This window comes from Saccopteryx leptura, chromosome 10 (genome assembly GCF_036850995.1).
Source record: "Saccopteryx leptura isolate mSacLep1 chromosome 10, mSacLep1_pri_phased_curated, whole genome shotgun sequence".
NCBI lineage: Eukaryota > Metazoa > Chordata > Mammalia > Chiroptera > Emballonuridae > Saccopteryx > Saccopteryx leptura.
The window spans coordinates 71,703,125-71,730,317 of record NC_089512.1 but is presented as its reverse complement, the minus strand read 5'-3'; the positions used below and the strand labels follow the sequence as shown (position 1 = coordinate 71,730,317).

At 40.7% G+C, this 27,193-nt stretch overlaps 1 protein-coding gene across 4 annotated transcripts in view; it reads left to right on the top strand.

Annotated features, from left to right (window-relative positions):
• Window positions 1-27,193, top strand: part of SLC25A26 (solute carrier family 25 member 26) — a 220,446-nt gene that overhangs the window by 120,210 nt on the left and 73,043 nt on the right. For all 4 annotated transcript variants that reach the window (XM_066351930.1, XM_066351929.1, XM_066351931.1 and 1 more), the window contains one exon: window positions 23,919-23,963. In XM_066351930.1, coding sequence (XP_066208027.1) covers window positions 23,919-23,963 — 45 coding nt within the window. The remainder of the gene's footprint in view (window positions 1-23,918; window positions 23,964-27,193) is intronic.

The following is a 27,193-nucleotide window of genomic DNA, read 5'->3' as shown; positions in this document are numbered from 1 at the left end:
AGAGTGAACTGCTGTTTGACTTTGATAATCCTAGATGTTTTTGTTTGTTTGTGTTCTTCATATGAGCAGCATCACACTCTGTGGTTGGAGATTTGTCCATGGTATATAAATATTAATTCTTTTGTTTTGTTGTATGTTATAGTATTCTGCTATATGAATAACCACAGTGCATATTGCTTCCCCTTAGTGGTAGATATTTGGGTTATTGGCAATTTTTGGATATTATGAATAAAGCTGTATGAACATACTTGTACATGATTTTTTTGTGTGAGTTTACATCCTTGGGTGCATACATATGGGTAGAAAAGCTGTGTCATAGGGTAAGATGTATATTTAACTTAAGATACTTACAAGAGGCCCAGAACCAACATATCTGGTAGCTGGCTTGAGACCACAACAGAACACCACCCAACTAGCTCCACAAGGGGCACATCCAAAGGGTGGTCTCAGCAGGTACCAGAGCCCTGCTAGGACAAATCTGCTTAGCATAAATCTGCTCAGTAGTCCTGGTTCAGCAGCTTGTGCATTCTGGTCATGGGCAGTCCTCACAGTCAGTCAGCTTGAGAGTCAACCTAACTGTTGATGTGCTAACAGCAATTAAGGCCCAACTACAACAGGAAGGCATTCCACACAAAGGACAGACAGCACTGGAGTTCCTGGCTGAGGCTATTAGAGAGGTGCGCCACTGACCCCACAGGGCACCTACTACGGAAGGCCACCCTGCCAAGACTGGTTAAAGTAGCATATATACCTAATACAAGGTGAGGAGACAAATAGTTTAAATGAAAAACAGGAGAATACTCCAGAAAATAAAGTAAATGAAATGGAGGCCAGCCATCTACCAGGTACAGGATCAAACAATGGTTATAAGGATGCTCAAGGAACTTAGAACAAGATAGCATAAAACAAAAAGATAGCATAAAAAGAACATAGACACCATAAAAAAGAACCCATCAGAAATGAAGAGTATAATAACTAAAATGAAGAATGTACAATAGAGAATCAATATCAAATTAGAGGAAGCAGAGGATTGAATCAGCAATTGGGAAGACAAAGCAGAGAACATCCAATCAGAACAGCAAAAAGAAAAAAGAATTTTAAGAAATTGAGTATAATTTAAGGGGTCTCTGGGACAACATGAAGCATAACAACATTTGCATCAGATGTACCAGCAGAAGAAAAGAGAGCAAGGGGTTGAACACGTATTTGACGAAATAATGACTGAAAACTTTCCTAAGCTAGGTTATGACAAATTCTTATACTTTGGGCCCTGGCCGGTTGGCTCAGTGGTAGAGCGTCGGCCTGGCATGCAGAAGTCTCGGGTTCGATTCCCAGCCAGGGCACACAGGAGAAGCGCCCATCTGCTTCTCCACCCCTCCCCCTGTCCTTCCTCTCTGTCTCTCTCTTCCCCTCCTGCAGCCAAGGCTCCATTGGAGCAAAGTTTGCCCAGGCACTGAGGATGGCTCCATGGCCTCTGCCTTAGACACTAGAGTGGCTCTGGTCACAACAGAGCGATGCCCCGGATGGGCAGAGCATTGCCCCCTGATGGGCATGCCGGGTGGATCCTGGTGGGGCGCATGCGGGAGTTTGTCTGATTGCCTCCCGTTTCTGGCTTTGGAAAAATACAAAAAAAAAATAAATAAAAAATTCTTATACTTTGTTTTTGATGACTGACAGTTTTGAGCTCTGGTCAGCTCCTCTGGGTGTTCGGTGTAGCATGCCTCTTTATAGGGATTTTTCTAATATTTTTCTCATGACTAGACTAATAGTATCAACATAATTTATTGGTGTTAGTGTTGACCTTAATCACCTGACCAGTGTGGTGCTTGTCAAGTTTCTCCACCACGAAGTTACTCTGTCCCTTTACCACACTGTCTTTAGAAGGCAGGCAGTGTGTGCAGCCCACACTTAAGCAGTGGGGAGTTGGCTCCATCATCTTTTTCTGTTTTTTTGTATTTTTCCAAAATGAGAAGCGTGGGGGGGGCAGACAGACTCCCGTATGTGCCCGACCGGGATCCACCCGGCATGCCCTCTAGGAGGGGGCAGTGCTCGGCCCCTCTGGGGCATTGCTACGCCGTAGTCAGAGCCATTCTAGTGCCTGAGGCAGAGGCCATGGAGCCATCCTCAGTGCCTGGGCCAACTTTGCTCCAATGGAGCTTTGACTGTGGGAGGGGGAGAGAGAGAAACAGAGAGAAAGGAGAGGGGGAAGGGTGGAAAAGCAGATGGGCGCTTCTGCGTGCCCTGGCCGGGAATCGAACCGGAGACTTCCACACATCGGGCTGACGCTCTACCGCTGAGCCAACTGGCCTGAGCCTGGCTCCATCCTCTTGAGGGCAGTTTGTGTGCATGAATTATTTGGAATTCTATCTCTAGATTTGTTTTTTCTCCTTTAGTTGGTTCCTGTGTCCCTTTGGCATGTGCCCATTAATGTGAATATTAGGTTTCAGGTTTTTAAAAAATTATTATTATTATTTATTTATTTATTTTAGTATTTTCTTAATTCTGGCACTGTGAGATGCTCCAGGCTCGTCTTATATATTTCCTGCCCTGAAACTGGAGTCAGCCATTTCTCCAAGGAGCCCTGGTTCTCTTCCACCCCCTCTTTTCCTCTCCTCTCATTCTGTTAGTTTTTTTTTTTTTTTTTTTTTTAATTTTTCTGAAGCTGGAAACAGGGAGAGACAGTCAGACAGACTCCCGCATGCGCCCGACCGGGATCCACCCGGCACACCCACCAGGGGCGGTGCTCTGCCCCCCAGGGGGCGATGCTCTGCCCATCCTGGGCGTCGCCATATTGCGACCAGAGCCACTCTAGCGCCTGAGGCAAAGGCCACAGAGCCATGCCCAGCGCCCGGGCCATCTTTGCTCCAATGGAGCCTTGGCTGCGGGAGGGGAAGAGAGAGACAGAGAGGAAAGCGCGGCGGAGGGGTGGAGAAGCAAATGGGCGCTTCTCCTATGTGCCCTGGCCGGGAATCGAACCCGGGTCCTCCGCACGCTAGGCCGACGCTCTACCGCTGAGCCAACCGGCCAGGGCTCATTCTGTTAGTATAAATAAATTTTAGATGTTTATAATGTGCTCACCATTTGTGGTAGGCACTGGGGGCCCCAACATGACACAAGATAAATTTGATACCATTTTTCTGTAATCTAAGACTCTCTAAAATGCTGATTTGGGTTGTCCTTCTAGTTTCCTCTTTTTAAATTTTATAATTTTTAATATATTAAAAATGGCTAAGGATGATAATCATACCTGCTTTCTTGTTTTGTTTTTTTCTCTTTTACCTTTGCTCAACTTCCCTAACCCTCTCCACCCTCATAACCCACGTGTATTACTTAAGATGCTTGTATTTGTGCGTGGGTCCTTTTATGTTTGCTTTCATGCTATCATAATCAAATCCAAATACAGTTTCTGTTTTATGCTTCATGAAAGATGGCTTACATGATGCATATTTTTTTAAATTTTGGTTTTTTTTCTCAACAGTACCTATAGAAGCTCTTCATGTCAGCTGCTGTATTCTTTTAAATGTTGACTTTTCTGTGGTAGAGGATTATGTATCCAACTATTTCCCAATTAATAACATTAATATACATACTTTGCTTCTAGGTGTTAACTGCTGTGAACAGTGCTGTAGTAAACATTCCTGTACAGAAATACCCTATGTTTGTGGGATAAATTTTTTTTAATTATTTTTATTTATTTATTCATTTTAGAGATGAGAGAGAGAGAAAGGGGGGAGGGGCAGGAAGCATCAACTCCCATATGTGCCTTGACCAGGAAAGCCCAGGGTTTTGAACCAGCAACCTCAGCGTTCCAAGTCGATGCTTGATCCACTGTGCCACCACCAGTCAGGCTGTGGGATAAATTTTTGAATGGATTTACTGTAACTAAAGAGTTGTTTTTTAAATAGATGTTTCTAGATTAGAACATTCTTCAAAAACTAGCAATTCGCATATCCACCAGTGAGTCTGAGAGGACCCTTTCTTTTGCCTTCTCGCCGGGAATAGGTGTAACAGGTCTTACCGATTTTGCCGTTGCGATTGATGCTACACAGGACCTCCTTGTAGTGCAGTTTGCGTTTCCCTGGGTTTGAGCGTCTTCTTGTTTATTTGTTGGTGACACTGCTCACTGGGAGTTGCTCTCTTGTGAATATGCCTTTTTCCAGTCCTTTGCCACCCCCTTTCCCTCCTGGTATAGTGATCTTGTTTGTTAGTAAGAGCTCTTTGTATTTATGAATACTAAGCCTCTGCTCTCTGTATTGGAGATATTTTCCCCAAAACTATTGTCTATTCTTTTGCTTTTCCATTGTTTGCTATAGAAATATATAATTTTTTATGTTGTACATATAGCCTGTCTTCTCATTTATAGCTTCTGAGGTTAAGGTTTCCATTGTCCGTATAATGTACATACATTCTCATATATTTTTGCAGGGTTCTTATTCACAATTTTTTTACATTTACCATAATCTGTATAGTATTTGTGTGTGTGTGTGTGTGTGTGTGTGTGTGTGTGTGTGTGCTTGGAATAAGATGAGTCCTGTTTTCTTCCAGTTCTTAGTTTATTAGCCAGCACGTTTCCCCAAATTTTTATGAATTAAATCTCTGTATATATTGACATATAGTACTTGGTTCACTATTCTTATGTTACTAGTTTAATCTGCTTTTAGACTCATAATGAATTGATTTGATCAAGGCAACCTTATAGTGTGTGTGTATAATGTATATAATATATATCTGAACCTGAATTCTGCTCCTCCCCCAGACCACCCCTTGCTCTTCTTTTTCAAAATATTCTTGGCTATGCATGGGCATTAATTCTATATAAATACTGAGATCGATATCCTATTTTTAAAAAGACAATTTTATAACTGAAAGACTTTGAAATATAAAGCTTGGGCGAACTGACAAGAATGTTGTATAATTTCTATATTTTTTCAGATCTTTTTTGATATCTTTTGATACAGTTTTATAGTTTGGTTCATCTATGTCATATGTTCCTCTTGTTGAATTTATTTCTAGGTATTTTCTAGTTTTTGTTACTATTGTGAACTGATCCCCGCCCCCCCCCCCCCATTTTCTTTTCTTTTTTTTTTTTTTCATTTTTCCGAAGCTGGAAACGAGGAGGCAGTCAGACAGACTCCCGCATGCGCCCGACCAGGATCCACCCGGCATGCCCACCAGGGGGCGATGCTTTGCCCCTCTGTAGCGTCGCTCTGTTGCGTCCAGAGCCATTCTAGCACCTGAGGCAGAGGCCATGGAGCCACCCTCAGTGCCTGAGCCAACTCTGCTCCAATGGAGCCTTAGCTGCAGGAGGGGAAGAGAGAGAGAGGGAGAGGGGGAGGGGTGGAGAAGCAAATGGGCGCCTCTCCTGTGTGCCCTGGCCGGGAATCGAACCCGGGACTCCTGCACGCCAGGCTGACGCTCTACCGCTGAGCCAGCCGGCCAGGGCCCCATTTTCTTTTTTGGAGCTTATTGATTGATAGAATGGATTTTTAATATCTCTGTAACCAGCCACATTACTCAACTTTCTGATTAAAATCTAGAACTGTTTTACTGGAAACTGTTGCGTTTTCTAAGGCAGAAGTCATTTCATGAGGATGAGAAGAGTTCCTTCCTCCCTCCCTCTCTCCCTCCCTTCCCCCTTCTTTCCTTCCTTAATTCCTGTGTTCCTACCGGTTATTTCACTTTCTTGTCTTACTGTGTCCAGCACAGCCTTTAGGGAGGACTGGTTAGTCCTGGACAGCAGACACCCCTACTCAGTCTTTATTTCACTGCTATGTGTGTGGTTGTGTATGGCTTTATAGAAAATCTTCTTCATCGTGGCTTTTAATGCCCTTTAAAAAAATCCCATTTAGTCATTTTAACCTTTTAAACCTAATTTCTGTGCCTATCCTAAAGCATGTCTTTATCATTTTGGTTTACTTTAAATAGAATATAGCTAGGTCTTTTAATGGAATAATTAGCTTTCTTCTGCTTTCTTTTTTGTTCCCCTGTACTTTTAATTAGAAATGTTTATTTACCATTATTTGAAAATAAGATAGTGATTTTTCCTCAGTAGCTTAACTTGGCTATGATTGGTTCACTTTTCCCTCCTACTTCCGCCCGGTCAGCAAGGGGACAGCTTCATAAGACTTCACTTCCCTGCCCCGCCACACTCATGAGAGTGTCAGGGTATTTTCCTCCTCCTATCTTTAGCCCTCTCTCAAGCCCCAGGTTTTCCGGAGACCCTTTAATACTGTCAGTTCAACTCTTATCAGACATTGCTTTGCTGCTCACCTGTTTTGTCCCAAGAATTCTGACTAAGACTCTATTACATGCTACCAGACAGAGTGACTCATTATTCATTTAGATTAAGCTGTATATAAAACTATCATATTTCATGATTGTGAAAAGTACTTTACATTTTAGCAATTCTGAAACTAAGAAGTGCCTTATAATTGATAGTTTCTTAGAATTAGATTTACAATTGAATTGGCAGCATTTGACTTTTTTCCAGTTAGTAGAGTCAGTGGAAATGATACAATACATATAACCATATCTATGGAGGGAAGCAGATAAAAATATGAAGCTCATTCTCTCTCTCACCCTTCCCCAGAGGGCCTGTGTTCTAATTTGTTTGCTCTTTATTCACAGTTCTTTCACAGGTATGTGAGTGGTACATTTTGTGAGTACTCATGCATCTTTTTTTTTCCTGACAGCCGGCAGGTATAGTGTTTGCCCGCCGGCTTACTCTCAGTAGTCTATAATGTGCTATAGGGCTCTCCAAGTCTCTTATCTTTTCTGTCATGATTTCTGTTTTGCGGCTTTGAGCCATTCTTTCCATTTGATCTTATAGACCACAAATTCAGACCTTTGCCACACCCATTCTTTCCTCAGTTAATCTACTGTATGGCTTATTTGGAAAATCATATTTATAGATCCAGGTAGACTTATCTTTGCTTTAAATCTCCCTAAATTCCCTTGTTATTTTCTGACCCATATTCACCTCTTTGTCTTCAAGCGACTCTGTTTGGTTGTGGGTTTGCTCCTTCTGTTCTCCTGATCACTGTCTTTCTGGATGCTCAGCCTCCTGGCATGTTGTCACAGTTTCCTTGTTAGCTCAGTGGGGCCCAGTTCTGGTCTTGGTATCTGATGATTCAGGGAGACAAGTCCCCTACCTAAGGGTCATCGATCTTCACAGGCCAGGCTTTGTCTAGAGCCATTAAAGTCCTTTTTCCAGGGTTCTAAGAAGCTGGTATCAAGGCACTTTCCCAGCTCCCAGAAAAATAAGAAGCCCACACACCCCAGTTCCCTTCTCTATACTACATAGAGCTCAGACCTTCAGCTCCAAGGAGCTGTCTGCAAGCTCCAGGCCTGTGTGTGCTCCAGCAGACACATTGAAAGTGATAGTGGAAGTAATGGGGTGAGTTCATGTCATCATCTTCTTGGGATCATTTTCAGGCCTGTATGTTTCTTTTTTCATTCCCTTAATGGTTGTGGGTGTGCGCTTTTGCCTAGACTTACCTATAGCAAAGAGAAAAGCATTAGTCATGGAAGTTGAATGATCTGTGTAATAAATGATATTATAGTTCCCAACTCTTTGCTTCTTTCCTTATAGGAGGATCGATTATACTTCCCTGCCTACTGTTAAATGATTTGTAGTTTCTCACTAACCCGTCGTCAGGCTTGGTATTGTGACTTGTTTGGCAAGTGTAATGTCTGCAGAAGTGACAGTGTTCTAGTTCTGAACAGAGCTTCAAGAGCTATAACAAGTTTCTATCAGTCCTCTTGCTTCTGCCCTTTGTCTTGAGAATGGCATGTCTCAGATATGGTCTCTTCCTTCTAATTGGGCCTGGGAATGAGAAAACACTGGAGCTGTATTACATAAAGTTATTGAACTCAAGTTTTATTCATCATAAAATTCATACAACTCTTCATCACTGTCAAAACTCCCATTCATTAGCTTGTCCTCATCTCTGTCTGATGACAAATCACTGTCTTCAACAATGAGCACAAAAACAAGCTTGAAAAAGTGGGAAACACAAGTAAAAAAATCTACAACCACTGTATAACATGCACCCAGTTTTTAGACCCCAGATTTTTCAAAACAATGAGTCTTATACATGGGGAAATATGGTAAATATTTTTTAATTGTCTTTTAAAATCTCTATCAGACCATAAAGTTTATTTCCTTTCTCTTCTAATTGATTGATAGGCATAAACTAGTATTATTGTGATGGTCAAACACTAATTAACTGCAGCAGACTGTTCACATATTATATAATAAAATCCAACCTATGTAACAGAACTGAGGGAAAGGTAACCAGTAAATTGGGGGAAATATCTTATAGCATTCTATTACACTCATTTATATAATGTCCCAAACTCTAACCCAAAATTATTCTTTTGAAAGCATGGCTTCCCTCTAATTGTATAAAGTAAATTACTTAACAGTTCTTGATACCTAGGCTTCTTAATGCTATTTTCTATGATCATAAATGAGTGAGAGTTAATTGGAGAAGCATTTATACAGTGGCTTTCCAAAGCTTCTGCTTCCTGGAACATATATATGTATACTTATTGGACTTGTTGACTTAATTAACAAACATAATGAATGGGGTCTATATTTGTATTTTATCCCTTTTTTACATGATTGATGTTCACTTTTCTTCTTATTAAGCTCTCAGAACATTGCTGATAGGTATTTATGAAACGAGTTAATGAGTAAAAAGAGCATTCATGGGACTGTGAGTCAGAAGATCTGAGTTCTCCCCCAGTTCTGCCATCAGCCTCCTTTCCAGCTTTGTCTTCATTTGTTCCTTTGCCTTTCCTCCGCTTTTTCATGTAATAAGTACACTGCTCACAAAAATTAGGGGATCAGGGAATGTGCAGATACTCCAGTACTTCTAGCCTTTTTTATAGTGCATTTTCACCAATGAAATAAAAGTTGGTTTCACATCTCAATTACATAATTGAACAACTTTTTTTGACTGTTGTTTGCTTTTCTGATGTTCTTGTTTAATAAAAAAAATTGAATGCTTTTTTTTATTGCTTCATATTCGTTTTGAAATATTCCATAATTTTTGTGAGCAGTCTAGTTACCGAGCACTCCGTTATGCCAAGCAGTGAGATATGATGATATGCAAACCAGACATCACTATCGCCCTGCCCTTACCCAGCTGCTGGCTTTTCTTCTGCTCCCCAGCCGCTTTCTTCTGACCATACTATAAATTGGTCAGTGCCACATTACTGCCCAGCCTCCTTCTCGTGTTGTATTAGAGGGGCTGCTTTCTACCACAGGATTATAGTGGAAAGTTTGGAAGTGGTGCTGAGAGACAAAGGTAAGTGGGTGCGAGGGAGGGAAGGAACAAGTGAGCTACCCATATGGCCTAACTACTATACAAACCTATTTTTATTTTTCATGATTCTTTTCAAGTTGTAATTTGCATAAATGCTCAAAGGATGTATCTATACAAATGGTTTGAATATTAACTTCGAAGTTTATTACTCGCCTGACCAGGTGGTGGTGCAGTGGATAGAGCATTGGACTGGGATGAGGAAAGACCCAGGTTCAAGACCCCAAGGTCGCCAGCTTGAGCGCGGGCTCATCTGGTTTGAGCAAAGCTCACCAGCTTGGACCCAAGGTCGCAGGCTTGAGCAAGGGGTTACTCGGTCTGCTGAAGGCCCGCGGTCAAGGCACATATGAGAAAGCAATCAATGAACAACTAAGATGTTGCAACACGCAATGAAAAACTAATGATTGATGCTTCTCATCTCTCTGTTCTTGCCTGTCTATCCCTCTCTCTGACTCTGTCTTTGTTTAAAAAAAAAGAAGTTTAATACTCCTGGTTAGTCTTCTAAGCTTAATTAATTAAATTTTTGTGTTCTAGAGTTTGGGAAATCATCAATTAGATTATCTTTATCACTAAAAAACCAGTTGCTTCAGAAATGAGGAGAATCTGGAAAATAAGCCTGTGCCTTAGTTTACAAGAGCAATTGATAGAACAGTAAGTAACATAATCTACTGTTAACTGTATGACTTCTCAAGGGGCTGGCAACTCATTGTTCCTGACCCCTCTTCTGTGCTCTCTGAATCAAGAGCGAAACGTACCTCTGGGAGAGAGGGAAGCAGGTCAGTGGGAATGACAACTGAACTGTTCGTGCTGGTGTCGTTCCCCGCTGCAGATGAGAACAACCTCACTATATTTTGTAAGGGATTCAAGTCTGCATGCAGATTCCAACTGAAAACATCTGTTTCCTGACCCTGTGCCAGAGTTCTAACATCTTGACAGGAATTCTGGTTTTGACATTTCTGAGTCTCAAGCACCTCCATTACTCTGTGCTGGTTTTCTTAGAAGGCTTAAATTCACACTGCTTAACATATTGGAGATGACTCTGAAGAACTGAAAATGAACTTCATTTGCTTCCAATACACAAAAGGAAAACTTCAAGTTTCATCAAAAAGAAGCATCCTAATTGCTGAGTAATTATTGTAAGAATTGTGGGGCGACCCACAGTTCATTAAAGAAGCCAGTAAGCCATCAGTCTGTTCTCTGTATCTGTGAGTCTGTTTATTTTGTTCTTTTTTAAAAAAAATTTTATTCATTTTAGTGAGGAGAGAGAGAGAGAGAAAAGGGGGAGAAGAGGAGCAGGAAGCATCAATCCCATATGTGCCTTGACCAGGCAAGCCCAGGGTTTTGAACCGGTGACCTCAGTGTTCCAGGTCGACGCTTTATCCACTGCACCACCACAGGTCAGGCTATTTTGTTCTTTAGTAAACTATAATTGAAAGATAAAATGAAAAAAGAAGCCAGTGAAAATAAATGGATCATTGAAGGGATCAGTGTATATGTGTGTGTATGTATATGTGTTTATGTATTTATATAAAGACGTTTTCTTGCCTGAACCATGTGGTGGTGCAGTGGATTAAGCGTCGGACTGGGACACGAAGGACCCAGGTTCCAGACCCCAAGGTCGCCAGCTTAAGCAAGGGCTCATCTGGTTTGAGCAAAGCTCATCAGCTTGGACCCAAGGTCGCTGGCTTGAGCAAGGAGTCACTTGGTCTGCGGTAGCCCCACGGTCAAGGCACACATGAGAAAGCAATCAATGAACAACTAAAGTGCCACAACGAAAAATTGATGCTTCTCATCTCTCGCCCTTTCTGTCTATCCCTCTCTCTGACTCTCTTCTCTGTCTCTGTCAAAAAAAAGAAGGGGGACTTTTTCTTTTTCAGACTCATAGATACAGAGCACATTTTGATGGTTGCCAGATGGGAGGGGGTTGGGGAAATTTGTGAAGAAGTTGCAGGGTTTAAGAAGTATAAATTGGTTGTTACAGAATAATCTGGGGACAGCAGAGTACAGCATAGGAAATATAGTCAATAATATAATAATTATATATGGTGTGTCAGATGGGTACAAGACTAATTAGGATGATCACTTAGTAAGTTTTATAATATCTAATAATGGGGTTGTACACCTGAAACTAATATTTTATGTCAACTGTAATTGAAAAAATGAGAGGCGGGGCAGATAGAGAGATAGACTACCACATGCGTCCTGACCAGGATCTACCCAGCAACCCCCTTCTGGGGCAGGTGCTCTGACCAACTGAGATATCCTCAGTGCCTGAGGCCGACACTTGAACCAGTCGAGCCACTGGCTTCGAGAGGGGAAGAGGGAGAGAAGGGGAAGTGGGAAGGGGGGAGAAATAAATGGTCGATTCTCGTGTGCCCTGACCGTGGATTGAATCTGGGATATCCGCACACCAGACTGACACTCTATCCACTGAGCCAACTGGACAGGGCTGGAAAAAAGATTTTTAAAAAATCTTTCCTAATTAATGGAAAACTTTTGAAAATATTTGGGTTTTTTTCTTTAGAATCTCAATTACTAAAAATAGTTTTGGTTTTTTTTTCTGGTAGGACACAAGTTGTATCTATGTGACCTCATGTTTATATTCTGCTAAGTCAGGCATAGGTTGGGAACTCTTGATACCATAATTCTACTGCATAAATAATTTTTACAGTCCCGTGGAAACAGAAATAATACAAGTACTGAACATTTGCTAGGAGTCAGTTAATATTGGATGTGTTAGAACCACTCAGTTGACACATAAAAGCCAGTCTGATTTCTGATTTTCCTAAATTAAATGAATTGATTTCTTAAATTAAACTTGATACCTAAAAGAGAATTTCTCTGTGCTCTGATATTCCTGAATGTTAACACAGGGCATTTTTAAGGATAATTATACTAATGAAGGGTTAATATTCTACCTTAGCTTTCCATGTTGTTACGTATGTTCAGAAATTATATATTTACAGTCTGTATGATGTAGCTAGAATCTTCTATAAATAATTAATTAAACAAAAAATAGTGTTTTGTGGGGGAAAGGAAATAAACCATTAAGGGATAGTTAAGTATTATAATACTGTGCAGTGGTCAGACGTGACACACCTATTAATCAACATGGAAATACCTCTAAGATGTTGTGTAGGGAAATAATTAAATTTTGGAACTATATGTATACTAATGGTTAACTTCTCCTGTGTGCCCTGACCAAGAATCGAACCAGGGACATCCACACACTGGGCGGACACTCTACCACTGAGCCAGCCAGCCAGCGCCATAGATGTACCTTTTTGAAGAATGAATCTAGTCATGAAGTTCGTACCCCTATTATGATATTGAATATCCCTAGAACCTGCTCTGGTGTGCCAGCCCAGTCAATCTGTCTGCTCAGGTAGTTCTACCTTTTAGAACTTTGTATAAATAGAATCATACAGTATAAACTCTTTTTGTGTCTCTTTTTGCTTGACATAATGTGTGAGAATCATCAGTGTTATTGCATGTATCAGTAGTTCTTTCCATTTCATTCCTAATATTCCACTGTATGAATATGCCACAATTTGTATATCCTCTCTCCTGTTGAGGGAAACTTTTGTGATTAAAGCTGCCGTGATATTTGTGTACAAATCTTATTGTCGACATATATTGTCATTGCTCGTGAATATATACCGAGGGGTGGAATTTTTGGAGCAAATAAAAACTTAGTAAACGCCCTTTGAAAGCGATTCTATTTTAAAGTCCTACCCACAAAATATGAGAGCTGGGGTTGCCCCGCATGCTTCTCATTATTTGGTGTCATCAGGCTTGTTCAGTTCAGCCTTTTTAGTGGGTGCATAATGTCATGTCAATGTGTGCTTTTTTAAAAAAATATTTTTTAAGTTGTGGAAAATAGATATAACATAAAATGTGCCAATTTAATCTCTTTAAGTACACACTTCAGTATCACTCAGCATGTAGTGCAGTCATTTCTACTCTCTGCTCCTGAAACTCTGTCGTCACCCCAATAGAAACTGCACTCATTAAGCAGTAACTCCCCTGCCCTGAACTCCGGGAAACCTTTAGTCTGGTTTCTTTCTCTATGAGTTTGCCTGTTCTAGCTATTTCAAATTAGTGGAATCATAAAATACTTGTCCTTTTCTATCTGGCTTAGTTTTTTTCAGGCTTCATCCAAATTATTGAATATATCGGAGTTTCATTCCTATTTATGGTGTATGGATAGACCATATTTTGTTTATCCTTGAAATCTTTTGTGGACATTTGGGTTGTTTGGTTATTGTGAATAATGATGCAGTGAAGATTTGTAGACGAATATCTGTTTGAATCCCTAATTTTAAGTATTTTGACTGTGTAACTGGAGTGGAATAGCTGGCATGTATGATAACTCGATGTTTAAGTTTTTGAAGAACCAACAGACTGGGATTTTTTTCCTTTTTTTTTTTTTTTTTTTTTTTTTTAGTGAGAAGGTGAGGCAGAGAGACAGACGCCCACATGCTGCATGTTCCCCAACCGACTGGATCCACCTGGCAAGCCCATAGGGGCACGATGCTTTGCCCATCTGAAGCTGTTTTTTTTAGCACCTGAGACAGAGGCCATGGAGCCATTCTCAGCGCCTAAGGTCATCTCGCTTGAGCCATTCTAGCCATGGCTGTGGGAGGGGAAGAGAGAGAGACAGAAAAAAGGGGTAAGGGTGGAGAAGCAGATGGGACCTTCTCCTATGTTCCCTGATCAGGAATAGAACTTGGGACATCCACATGGTGGGCTGATGCTCTACCACTGAACCAACTGGCCAGGACACAGACTGTTTTTCTTAGTGTGTTTTAACTAACATTTCCGAGATTGCTAATGATATTGAATATCTTTTCATGTGTTTATACTAGCGATTTGTATTCCTTTCTTTGTGAAATGTTTGTTTTTTATGCATTTTAAAAATTGGGTTATTAGTTTTAATTTCTTTTTATAATTAAGTTTTGAAAGGTTTTTTTATATATTTTGAATAGAACTTCCATGTCAGAAATGTTTTGCAAATATGTTCTTCCAGTCTGTACTTGCCTTTTTATTAATAGTATTTTTTAAGAATTTAAAAATAGCCTGACCAGTGGTGGCACAGTGAATAGAGCAGGGGTCGGGAACCTTTTTGGCTGAGAGAGCCATGAACGCCACATATTTTAAAGTGTAATTCCATGAGGGCCATACAATATGTTTAACACTAAATACAAATAAATGTGTGCATTTTATGTAAGACCAACACTTTTAAAGTACAATAAGTCTCTGAATTCTTTTTAATAACATTGTTGCTAACCAATGATGACTAACAAATGATGAATAAAGTACTTCTTACCATGAATGTGACTTCTGGTGCTGCATGGTTTTGCTGATGGCTTTGTAGACTGGTTGATACATGGTGAGGTTAAGCTTCATGCAGGCGTTGAGGCTTCCATCCATTAAACGTGATCGTAGGTTGGTCCTAACGTTCTTTAGATGTGAGAAAGACTGCTCACATGCATACATAGAGCCAAACATTGTCAGTACAGCAATAGTCACATGCTGCAGTGTGTGGTAAGTGATGGGAAGCACGTTCCAAGTTTTGACAATCAGCTGGTCCGCAGGTTGAAGTTTTTTCATTTCTCCCCACTTGTGTTTGCTCACCTACTCTGCTTGCTGTTGTGCAAGTCTTTCCAAATCTTCATTCAGTGACTTGAACTTATTCACCCACATGTCTGAGGCCTTCAGGTCAGCAGCTTGTAGCTCAAAATCTCTGATGAAGACACCGGGATATAACAGGTCGGCGCTGTCCACTGCACACTCGTGTGGATGGGTGATGAACTTAAAAAGACGAGTACGCTCACGAAATTCTCCAAAGCGCGCTTTGAATGACTGCAGGAGATTAGATGTGAAGCCCGCTAGCTGCTGGAGATCAAGATGTTGAGCAGGGTCACTTGCTGTGCATGCATCTTTAAACTCTCCCAGTTTTTCAAAGTGTAGTAAACGACCTGTTTCAATGTCTGTGATGAAGAGTTCCAGCTTGTTTTCAAATGCGAACACTGCTTGTTGAAGGGATAAGACTGTATTTCCAACACCTGGCATTTTCACATTAAGCTGGTTCAGATGTTCAGTCATATCCACAAGATAGTAGAACTTCAGGAGCCACTCAGTGTTAGCTAACTCAGGATGCTCGACGTTTTTCATTTCAACAAAAGTCCGGATTTCTCTCAGACAAGCCACAAAACGGCTGAGCACCTTCCCTCTTGACAACCAACGCACATTGCTGTGCAGAAGCAGACCAGGATAATTATTTCTAACTTCATCCAGCAGTGTTTTAAACTGGCGGTCATTTAAAGCTCAGGCAACAATAAAGTTGACCACTCAAATGACCAGTGACATCACCTCACCAAGCTGCTCACCACACATCTGAGCACAAAGCGCCTCCTGATGTAGGATGCAGTGAAAACTTAGGATGGGTCTCTTTTCATGTTCACAAAGAAGCACTACAAATCCTCTGTTTTTCCCCACCATGCACGGAGCACCATCAGTACACACCAAGATAAGTTTATTCATCGGTAGATTCTTTTCTTTAGCGAACTCAATGAAAGACTTGAATAAATCCTCCCCTCTTGTTGTCTCTTTCATAGGCAAAACAGCAAGACTTTCCTCCATAGTGTATCACCAACAGCATACCTTGCAATCACACCAAACTAGGATAGATGGTTTATGTCTGTTGACTCATCCAAAGTGAGAGAAAAGAATGGTGCTGCATTTATGTCCTTCACTTGTGTTGCCTCAATTTGATTTGCCATCATGATGGTACAATCGTGAACAGTTCTTGCTGGCAGAGGCATGCCTTTTACTCGTTTGATTATCTTGTCTTTACCCGAAAAGTCATCAAAAAGTTCATTGGCAACATCAAGCATGAATGTTTTGGCATACTCCCCATCTGTGAATGGCTTTCCTTTTCTCACAATTGCTAAAGCACCAGCAAAGCTAGCCAAATTCCAGTCACCTTGTTGGGTCCAAACACGGAGTTGCTGCTGACTAGCTTGCACTCTGCAGAGTAGCTCTTGACATGCTTTCTTCCTGCTGTCCCCGCTGGATATTTCTGTGCAAATGTAGTATGGTGTGTGTCGAAGTGCCGCTTTATATTTGACTGTTTCATCAATGCAATTTTATCATTTCATATTAGACACACTACAGAACCTGCTCTCTCCACAAAGATGAATTCCTCTTTCCATTCCTACTGAAAAGTATGATACTTCTCATCTTTTTTTCTTGTAGCCATATTCTTCGTCAAAAGGGTTTCTGCAATTAGCTAGCTGACTACTTGATTAAAAGGAGGAAAGTTTACTTCTTGACCTCACAGTGATCCGTGTACGTTACGCATTATCCAATAAAAATTTGGTGTTGTCCTGGAGGATAGCTGTGATTGGCTCCAGCCACCCGCAACCATGAACATGAGCGGTAGGAAATGAATGGATTGTATGTAATACATGAGAATGTTTTATATTTTTAACATTATTTTTTTTTATTAAAGATTTGTCTGTGAGCCAGATGCAGCCATCAAAAGAGCCACATCTTGCTTGCGAGCCATAGGTTCCTGACCCCTGGAATAGAGTGGCAACCTGGGGCCTCAGTGTGACCCTGAGGTCGCTGGCTTTAGCACGATTGCGTGCAGCTTGAGTGCAGGCTCACCAGCTTCAGTTCAGGGTCGCAAGCTTGAGCTTGGGATCATCAACGTGATCCCATAGTCACTGGCTTGAGCCCAAAGGTTGATGGCTGAGCTCCCCTGGACAAGGCACGTATGAGAGGCAATCAGTGAACAACTAAAGTGATGCAACTACATGTTGATGCTTCTCATCTCTCTCCCTTCCTGCCTCTCTCTTCTCTCTCTCACTAAAATACACACACACACACGCACACACACACATATTTAAATGGTGGGAAAATACACTTATCTTAACCATTTTTATCCTTTTTTAAGTGTACAATTCAGTTGTTTTAAGTGTTTTTAGTGTTAAGCAACTAGTCTACCAAACTCTTCATTTTGCAAAACTGCAGCCTCATACCCATTCAATGCGCCTTCCCCTCTTCTCCCAGCTTCCATTCTACTTTCTGGTCTATGAATTTGATTGCTCTAGGCCCTGACCTGGTGGCTTAGTTGATAGAGCATCAGCCTGCCGTGTAGACATCCCAGGTTCGATCCCTGGTCAGGGCATACACAGGAAGCAACTAATGAATGCATGATTGAGTAGAACAACAAATGAATGTTCCCTTCCCACTCCCTTCTCTCTTCCTTCTTCTCTCTGGATCAGAAAAAAACAAAACAAAATTAAGCCCTGGCCAGATAGCTTAGTTGGAGTGTCGTCCCAGAGTGTGGAGTTTGCTGATTTGATTCCCCGGTTGGGGCACATACAGGAGCAGATCAATGTTCCTGTCTCTCTCTCTCCCTCTCCCTAGCTCTCTTAAAAAAAAAGAGAGAAGAATAAATACAAATCATATGATCATATATGTTAGGGTCTATTTCTGGGCCCTATTCTATCCCTTTTGTAAGTGTCTTGATGTCATTCCTACATTATGTTGTTTGCTGGTTTTGTAGTAAGTTTTGGTGCTCTGAACGTTCCTGCCTTTGAGATTTACTAGATTTACTGGATAATAAAACTGCTTACATTATCTCCTTTTCAATATTAGATTTTCATGCTCTTGTGTCCATTTTTGCTTTCTTTGGAAGGATGCTTTAGGAATTTAAGTATGTTTTAAAAACCTCAGGAATAAGTCACTTTCAATTTTTCGTACTTTTAAGTTAATTCCTTTATTATGTATACATTATTTTCACTGTGTACTGTGCATATAAACGGATTATTATTGTTAAATTTAAAAATAGTATATATTGTTATAATTTTTTCTAGGTGCGTCATACGCTAACAGACCAGATTTGAATGCTTCTCACTTTTTGAAAAAAAATTTAATGACAAGTCACATTGGGACAAAAGATTTTTTTAGGTCTTCAACTACATTTTTCTCACTCACCTTTGGGGTTGAGTGGGAAAAGACACGGAGCGTTTAGAGGGGGAGTGGCTTTATTGCTGTGAGGCTGAAGTGGAAAATCCTAGATCAAGCTCAGAAACTAGGACACTGCTGCGCAACAAAAAGGAGACTCCCGCCGGAGCCCTTAAAAATCGGAATGGGCCAGTCCTTAGACCCACTCCAGTATCCCTTCTGATTTGAGGTCTTAGCACTGTTTCTGTGAGACACACACACACACACACACACACACACACACACACACACACTTTTTTGGTCTTATTGCTAGTGAATTTGGGGCTTATTTCTGAAAGTATGATAGCTTTACAGCTTTTGAAATGTACCTTTTTGTTCCTTAGGCTTTGTTGATACTCATAGTAGTTATGTTCATTTTAGCATACAACTAAGTTTTATTTATTTAAAGAGTATTTTGGTGTTTTAATTTGACCTTTCCAATAAAAAATAGAATTTTAGAGCTAAATAGTCACTTAGATATCTTCCTATCCCCTCAGTTATATTATAAATCACATCATTATTTGTTAAAGGACTTAAAAGATTACAGGCATTTATTTTAAGATCAGTGTTATAAGTACTTACTGACTTCAAGGGTGATTCTAGTCCAATACATGGTGATGGGTAAAGTTTGCTGTATCTAATTTTGTACATTCTTTGTTCCTTTAGTAACCCCCAACACTTCCTTCCCGTTTACCATGCCCAGATTTCAGTTTATCTACTTCACGTGGGAACCTCACATGCACATGCTTGTGCAGAATTGTTGCTGTGTTTATTACTAGTGGAATCCATGTTAAATTTCAGAAGGGTTTGTCCCTTCTACATCTGCTTCTGTGATGGTAACTGGCCTTACTGCTGCTCACTTATTAGTGCCCTGGGTCTTAGCAACCTTATTCAAACAAAACATCTTAAATGGAAGCATTAAAAAGGTCACAACAAAAAGCCATTTTGTAACTTTTGGTGCAATAAAATGGGTATGTTGTGTTTGGAATCTAAGACCTCTGAATGCAGCTATGCATTTTCTTCATCTATAAAACATTTTAAAATAACAGCTTACATGTGTTTGGGGTCTTAAATTCCACGTCTTGAAGAAACATCACTGTTCTGGAACTTCAAACCAGAGCTGGGAGGGAACTAGCGCCCCTCGGCCAGCCCCGCTGTGCGTGCAGGAGCCTGGGAGCTGCAGGGTGCTGCTGTGTGAGGAGGCGTGTGCTGGCGGCCACGCCCAATGTGGGTGCCTTTCACCGTGGTTTCTTCAAATGGTGACTGCCAAGATGCTTCAATGGGGTTTTGAGTTGAAGAATATTTAAACAAATTTTTACACAGCAGGAATTTATCTTATAAGGGGTATTTCACTACCAGATAACAGAAATAAATTTAATTATTTAAACATTTATAGCACATTTAATTACCTTGGACTGTCATTTAATCTTGTTTTAAAGAATCAAGTTTGGATTTACTGTCGACTGACTTCTAAAAATAAATACCCAGTGGAATAATTTCGCTGTTTCAAATGTGTGATTTTTAAATTAAAGCAACAATTTAATGAATAATGTTTAATAGAGGAAAATGGGCAAAATGTTCATCTCCAGGATTCAAAATCTAATAGAGAGTGTTTAAAAGTAGGTTTAGTAGCCAGTCTGTGAAAGTTTATTCTTATATTCTTATTTATTAATTTTTGTATTATAGTCCATGCGAGCAACTATAAACCTGCTTTTGCTCTACCGTTTTATGTATTAAGTACCAAAAAACTGCAGATTACATACAATGTAATTTGATGGGTTATTTAAATCAAGAAGTGAAGAATGCTAGCACAGACAGTTACAGTAATTTATAAGGTGTTATCTTATAAATGTGAAATATTTCCATTCTTGTTAAAATGTGATACATTTACGTTAGGGAGGAAAGGGAACAAACAATTTAGTTCATCTGCAATCTTTTTGCCTGTTTTCTTCTTGGGGGTTTTATTACATATTGTGTATTTTTATTTTTATTTATTTATTTTTAAGTGAGAGGAGGGGAGATGGATATCCGCATGTGCCCCAACTGGCATCTGCACGGTACCCCTGACTGGGGCTGATGCTGGAGTTAACCGACCTGTCCTATGCCCAGGACCGTGCTTGAACCAATAGAGCCACTGGCTGTGAGAGAGGAAGAGAGAGAGAAGGGGGAGAGAAGCAGATGGTCGCTTCTTATCTGTGCACTGACCAGGGGTTGAACCTGGGCCACCCATATGCCAGGCCAATGCTCTATCCACTGAGGCCAGGCACATATTGTATATTTTTTAATATTTGGGTTTTAATAATTAATTGGAAATATAGCACTTTAGTTTCTGAATGGACAGTGTCAGATGCTTTCATGGTTTTATGACAAAAAAGAAATAAACTAAATTGGATTCCTATTGAAGCACTTTGATGTATGGGGTGAGCTGTTGTTTATTTATAAAGATGACAAACTTCTCTGAGATTATAGTTTTTCATCTTAAACTAATATATTGACATTGATTTTTTTTTTCTCACTGCCATTTTATGTTCAAACAGTAGACAAATCTACTGTGGCCACTGTCAAGCCCAGGGCCATAAGGTATTCCAGCAGAGTAAGGTAAAGATGCAGACTCTAACTTATGAATAAGTATAAATATTTTAGGAGTAATATAATGCCCTTAATTTATGGACCATTAATTCCTTCATATAGTCAAACACTTACACACCCGCACACTCATACTCAGACACTTACACACACACTCACACATATACACACACACTCAAACACACTCACACACTCATATTGTTAGTGTTCAGAGTCCACATTTACTTTTCACTTCCTGTGAGTGAATACAGAACACCACCACCAGGACCGCGGCCTGCTGGGAGCCAGTCGTTCCTAACACAGGCCCATGCGGCAGTGGCTGGATGTTACACAGGTTGGTGGGTGGGGCCCACTGGAGTTCTAGTACTTTTAGGAAGTATGGAAGTGGGGTTCTATTTTTAATTTTTGATAGTGTAATTAGCTCTTTCCCTGCCGCTGTGGAGCTGTGCGGAGGCGGAGGCTTGGGTGCTTTTAAGATTGGGCTCCACCCGTAACCCACCGCCATGGCCAGGAAGGCATTGCTGCTGGAGGTGGAATGACGTTTATACTGCTTTACCGCCCTCATCCACGATGGCCTAACCTGCCGAGTTCGTGAAGCTGCCAAAGCCTTAGACAAGCGCCAAGCACACCTTTGTGTGCTTGCATGGAACTGTGATGAGCCTATGCATGTCGAGTTGCTGGAGGCCCTTTGTGCTGAGCACCAGCTCAACCTAATTAAGGTTGACAACAAGAAACTAGGGGAATGGGTAGTAGGCCTCTGTAAAATCGACAGAGGGGAAACCCCGTACAGTGGCTGGTTGCAGTTGTGTGGTGGATAAGGACTATGGCAAAGAATCTCAGGCAAGGGATGTCATCGAGGAGTACTTCAAATGCAAGAAATGAACAAATAAACTTGGGTTTTGTTTCTCAAAAAAAAAAAGTGTAATTAAAAGCAAATTGATTATACTAAGGGTGAATGTACTCTATGCAGATACATGTGCTTAGATATATTTTAGGCAGAGTATGTAACAACTCTGGAGTCAGATTGGGCTTCTTCATTGTGCCTTTAGGCAAGTTAACACAGCTTCTCTGAACCTCCGTTTTCTCTTCTCTAAAACGGGGATGGTAATAATACCTGTCTTCCAGGGTTTTGAGGATTTGGTGAAATAAAACCTATCAAGTGCTTATCAGTATAGTGCCTGACACATGAAAAGTGCCTGGTAACTCTCTTATTGTTACACACTAGTTGTTAATACTTACAGTGTGAGTGCAGTGGTATGTCCACCTCTCACACCTCATCACCCTTTGCTGCTCCAGGGTCTACCTTGGGGTTCAGGAGCACTCCACTCCTCCAGCATTGAGACGTTGTCCCTTCGTTGAGGGGTGCAGGCTTCCCATTTCCATGCTGTGGTCCTCGGGTCCCGAGCCTCTGCATGTTGTTGCAGGTGGCTCTGTCTCTCCTCTTTCCTCCCCTCCTTCCCTCATCAGCGCCTCTGGTCTCCCTCTCCTTTCCTTCTCTCGCCCTTCCTCCCGTGCCCACTCCTCTCTCTTAACTTCTCTTTTCCTTCCTCTCTCTAGTCTCCTCTGCCTTTTCCCCCTTCTTTCTTGCCCAGTTCTTCTCTTCCTTTCTACCCCTCCTTCCCTTTCTTTTTCACTCCTGCTTTTCTCCCTCTCCCCTTGTTTCTTTTCCTCCCCCTTCATCCCATCCTTTCTCTCTCTGCTGCCTCCCCACTCTCAGCTCTCTCTCTCTCTCTTTCCCTCTGTCCCTGCTCCCCCATCTCTTCTTCTTTTAAACGCTTAACACCCAGCCTGCTAAAGAGCAGACAGCTCTAGCTGTTAAGCAGAAATATGCCAAGTCTTTAAAATCTTTATTGCTTATGATGGGAAATATTTATTTTGTCATCTTAGTAGCCAGAGCCACTATATGCTGTGCTTCTCTTCTACTTGAAAAGGGCCTGACAGCATCATTTCATGTTCCACAGGCTCAGAGTTAGTGGAACACTAAAAGCAGTTACAGTTAACTTGTTTTCTAAAGCCTGTGTATATAGTAAGCCCAGGTGTGGCCAACAGTTTCTGCCCCCGGGCCAGATTAGAAAGAAAACTTTATTCACGGGCCAGACAAAATATTAAAATTAAAATATGTTAAATACAAAAATGATTTATTTAAGTAAACAAAATTTTATTATGTAATTTGTTTATGAATAAATGTGAGTGAAAAAAATTTTAATGTACAATATTAATAAAAATGTATTTTAATAAAAATATAATTACATACCTTATAAATATCCAAACTATATCGCAATCAATCGAAACAATATTTATTTAACAGAATGAGCTTGAAGGGGTTATATCTCAAATAAAACAATTATTTCGTTTTACAGACAACCTGGACACGTTTTCAGTTATCAACTGCAGCTATTGTCTGTGCTACAATGCCACTTGATTCAGCACACTTGACCACAAAAATAACAAATTTTTGACCTTGGGTGCACACTGGCAAACTTCACCTAAAAGAACGTGGGTTTCACATCGCCGCTAAACGTCAAACAGTTCATATCGAGTATAGACGAGTACAAAAGTTGTAAATCTTTATAATGATAATTTTTAAAAAATAAAGAAGTATTGCGAATCCATTCAACCAATTATTGGAAGTTAACTCTAGATTAGTCACATGGGGAATTCTTTTCCACGTATCACTATTTCTTAAATATCTCGATTTCCAATCATCAAAGATGCTTCCGCTTCTGAGTAGCTGAGATTTTAAAGTAGCGGAGAAGATTAAAAATTTAATCGTGGGCCGCATAAACTCATTACACAGGCTGGATCCGGCCTGTGGGCCATATGTTGGCCATGCCTGAGTAAACCTGTACATTTGTTTAATGTTTGCTTTAATATCTACATAGTTAAATGAAATAATGTTCTCAGTAATAATTATGGGTTTCTGTATAGTCATACTTGGCAAAGTCTGATGTTCTCTGCCTAATTTATTTTTTTTCCTCTCTTCAGATTCCTTTCTCATTGGTCCAGTTTCCCTTGTGGGAGTTCTTAAAAGTAAGTTTTCTAATTTTCATGTAAAGTTTCTCTCTAATTATCATAAATACCCAATAGTTTCAGTGTGTAATACTAGAATATAATATTGAGTGACTAGCAGTTTAAAAACTCAAAATTCTTAGAGTGGAAAGTACTTGTTTACATGTGGTGTCCATGCCAGTTGACCCTTTCACCGTGTTTGGGCCTCGGCGGTGCTGAGAGATCCCCCACCTGCCCCGGGGCTGGGCTGAGGCTGCACCTTCCTGTACAGCAGCTCTTTTCTACCTGGTTGAATTTTGTTTCACTTCAGAGAGAGAGAGAGAAAGTGAAGAAATGACATGGGGGAGATGAGAAAGGGAGACAGCAGGCCCTGACTGTGAGGCCAGGCCTCCGCCCACAACTGTGCTTGTGCCCCGTACCTCCTGGTCTGGCTGCCCGCTGAGAAGGGCAGGGTCTGCTCAGTTGAGTCAGCCTCCGGGAAGGTCCCTCTTCATTTAAAAATGATTTTTTTATATCCTGTGTTCAAGCATGCAGAGAAGTTATATTTGTATTTCATCTTCTGGTGAGATGATTTTAAAAATTGTGGGTCATGATATGAATTGTGTGGGTATCTGTCAGCATTGTAAAGACTGTAATAAAAGAAAGTTATTAATAAAGAGCATATTATGGGGTAAGGATAAGTCTTTCTGTGTAACACTTGGGTGTTGTGCCTGTACGCACACACACCTCTGTACTGGGTGGCCGTGTACAATGCAGTTCTCACTGTATAATGACCCAAAGAATTTGAAAGCCCTTGTCCATGTGAAAATGGTTGGTAAATGACCAAACTGTAAAATGGTATCAAATGCCTAGGCAGGCATTTGATAATACAAAAAATAAAGGAATTGCTCCCATATTTGTATGGAATTAGTAATCATGGTTTGCTCATGCAAAATGTCTCTTGAAGAACAACAAAAATTATCTGGACTCTAAAAAGTATTCTGTGGAGCTTATAATATGAGGATAATAAAATAAAACAAGACCCTGACCAGTTGGCTCAGCAGTAGAGCATCAGCCTGGCATGTGGAAATCCTGGGTTTGATTCCCGGCCAGGGCACATTGGAGAAGAGTCCATCTCCACCCCTCCCCCTCTCCTTCCTCTCTGTCTCTCTCTTCCCCTCCCGCAGCCAAGGCTCCACTGGAGCAAAGTTGGCTCGGGCACTGAGGATGGCTCCATGGCCTTAGCCTTAGGCGCTAGAATGGCTCTGGTTGCAGCCGAGCAATGCCCCAGATGGGCAGAGCATTGCCCCCTAGTGGGCATGCTGGGTGCATTCCGGTTGGGCACATGTGGAAGTCTGTCTCTCTGCCTTCCTGCCTCTCACTTTAGAAAAATACAAATAATAATAATAATAAGATAAGACATTAATCATAAAAAACAAGCTCTGGACTATTAAGTATTGAGAAATACAGTGTGTCTATAAAGTCATGGTGCACTTTTGACCGGTCACAGGAAAGCAACAAAAGACGATAGAAATGTGAAATCTACACCAAATAAAAGGAAAACCCTCCCAGTTTCTGTAGGATGATGTGGCAGCATGTGCGTATGTGCAGATGATAACGTTACACCGTGTATTCAACGGACCAGTCCACAGCCATGCCAGTCGAGATGTGGATGGTACAGAGGAAAGTTCAGTGTGTTCTGTGGCTCGCTAAATTCGAATCTGTGACCAAAGTGCAACGTGAATATCAGCACGTTTATAACGAAGCGCCACCACATAGGAATAGCATTACTCGGTGGGATAAGTAGTTGAAGGAAACCGGCAGTTGGGTGGAGAAACCCCGTTCTGGTAGCCATCAGTCAGTGACAAGTCTGTAGAGGCTATATGGGATAGCTACCTAAGGAGCCCTAAAAAATCTGTGTGTGAGCCCACATCAAACTGCACTGGATAGGTATGAAACTGGGAGAGTTTTTGTTTTATTTGGTGATTTCACATTTCTATCATCTTTTGTTGCTTTCCTGTGACCGGTCAAAAGTGCACCATGACTTTACGTACACACTGTAGTTCTCAAAGTGATCTGATTGTAAGGAGGAGTACAGTTTACTTACTACATATTTTTGGGTTTCATGGTGGTTGTTTTGTATATTTTTGTTTTTACCATTTTCTCTGTGGTGCTTATTGAAAATGGGTCTCTCAAGCAAGGTTTCTAGGCATGAGGTAACAGCCACCCAAAGAGAAGGTCACATTTCATGAGCATACAGCTCCCCTTTTCTGCATGTGACGAGAAACAGTGGAGCCAGCGGCTGTCCCGCAGACAAAAATTACTTCATGGGTTTCTCAATGACCAGAATTCACACTCTGACATCCTGTACCCTGTCTCTGCAAAGGAAAGCTTTGAGGCCCAAAGAGGGAAAATGCATGGGTTTTATTTCTTTTCAGTACTAAGGACATTTTATTAGTATTCTATCTAGCAAAGAAATGTCTAGAGTTTTTCAGAGTAATTATAGATAACAATGTTGAGCTTTAACAGTTTTCTTTGAGTAAATGTTAAGATACTCTATAGTTGGTTGTTTTTTTTTAAGTTGGGTTTATTGAGTAATTTCAGACAGGAAAATTCAACCTTTATAAGTCTACATTTTTATGAGTTTTGATAAATGTTCAGTACTGCCATCATAACCAAAATACTATATGTATAGAATATTGGTAGGTTTCCCTTTTCTAGAATACCATATAAATAGAGCCACACGCTATTTAGCATTGTGTGCCTGTTCTGTCGTGCAGTGTGATACAGTTGAGATTCATTCATGTTTTTGCCTGTACCAGCAGTTTGTTCCTTTTTGTCACTAAGTAGTGTTCTATTGTGTGGATGTACGAGTGTGTTTATCTCTTCACTGGTTAATGCGCATTTGAGTTACTTCCTATTTTGATGATTATGAATAAAGCTGTTGTAAATATTTGCATATAGATATTTGTATGTTTTTTTTATAATTTTATTTTTTTAATGGGGCGACATCAATAAATCAGGATACATATATTCAAAGATAAATGTCCAGGTTATATTGTCGTTCAATTATGTTGCATACCCATCACCCAAAGTCAGATTGTCCTCTGTCACCTTCTATCTAGTTTTCTTTGTGCCCCTCCCCCTCCCCCTTCCCCTTCCCCTCTCCCTCTCTGCCCTCCCCCCGTAACCACCACACTCTTATCAATATCTCTTAGTCTCACTACTTTTATGTCCCACCTACGTATGGAATAATGCAGTTCCTGGTTTTT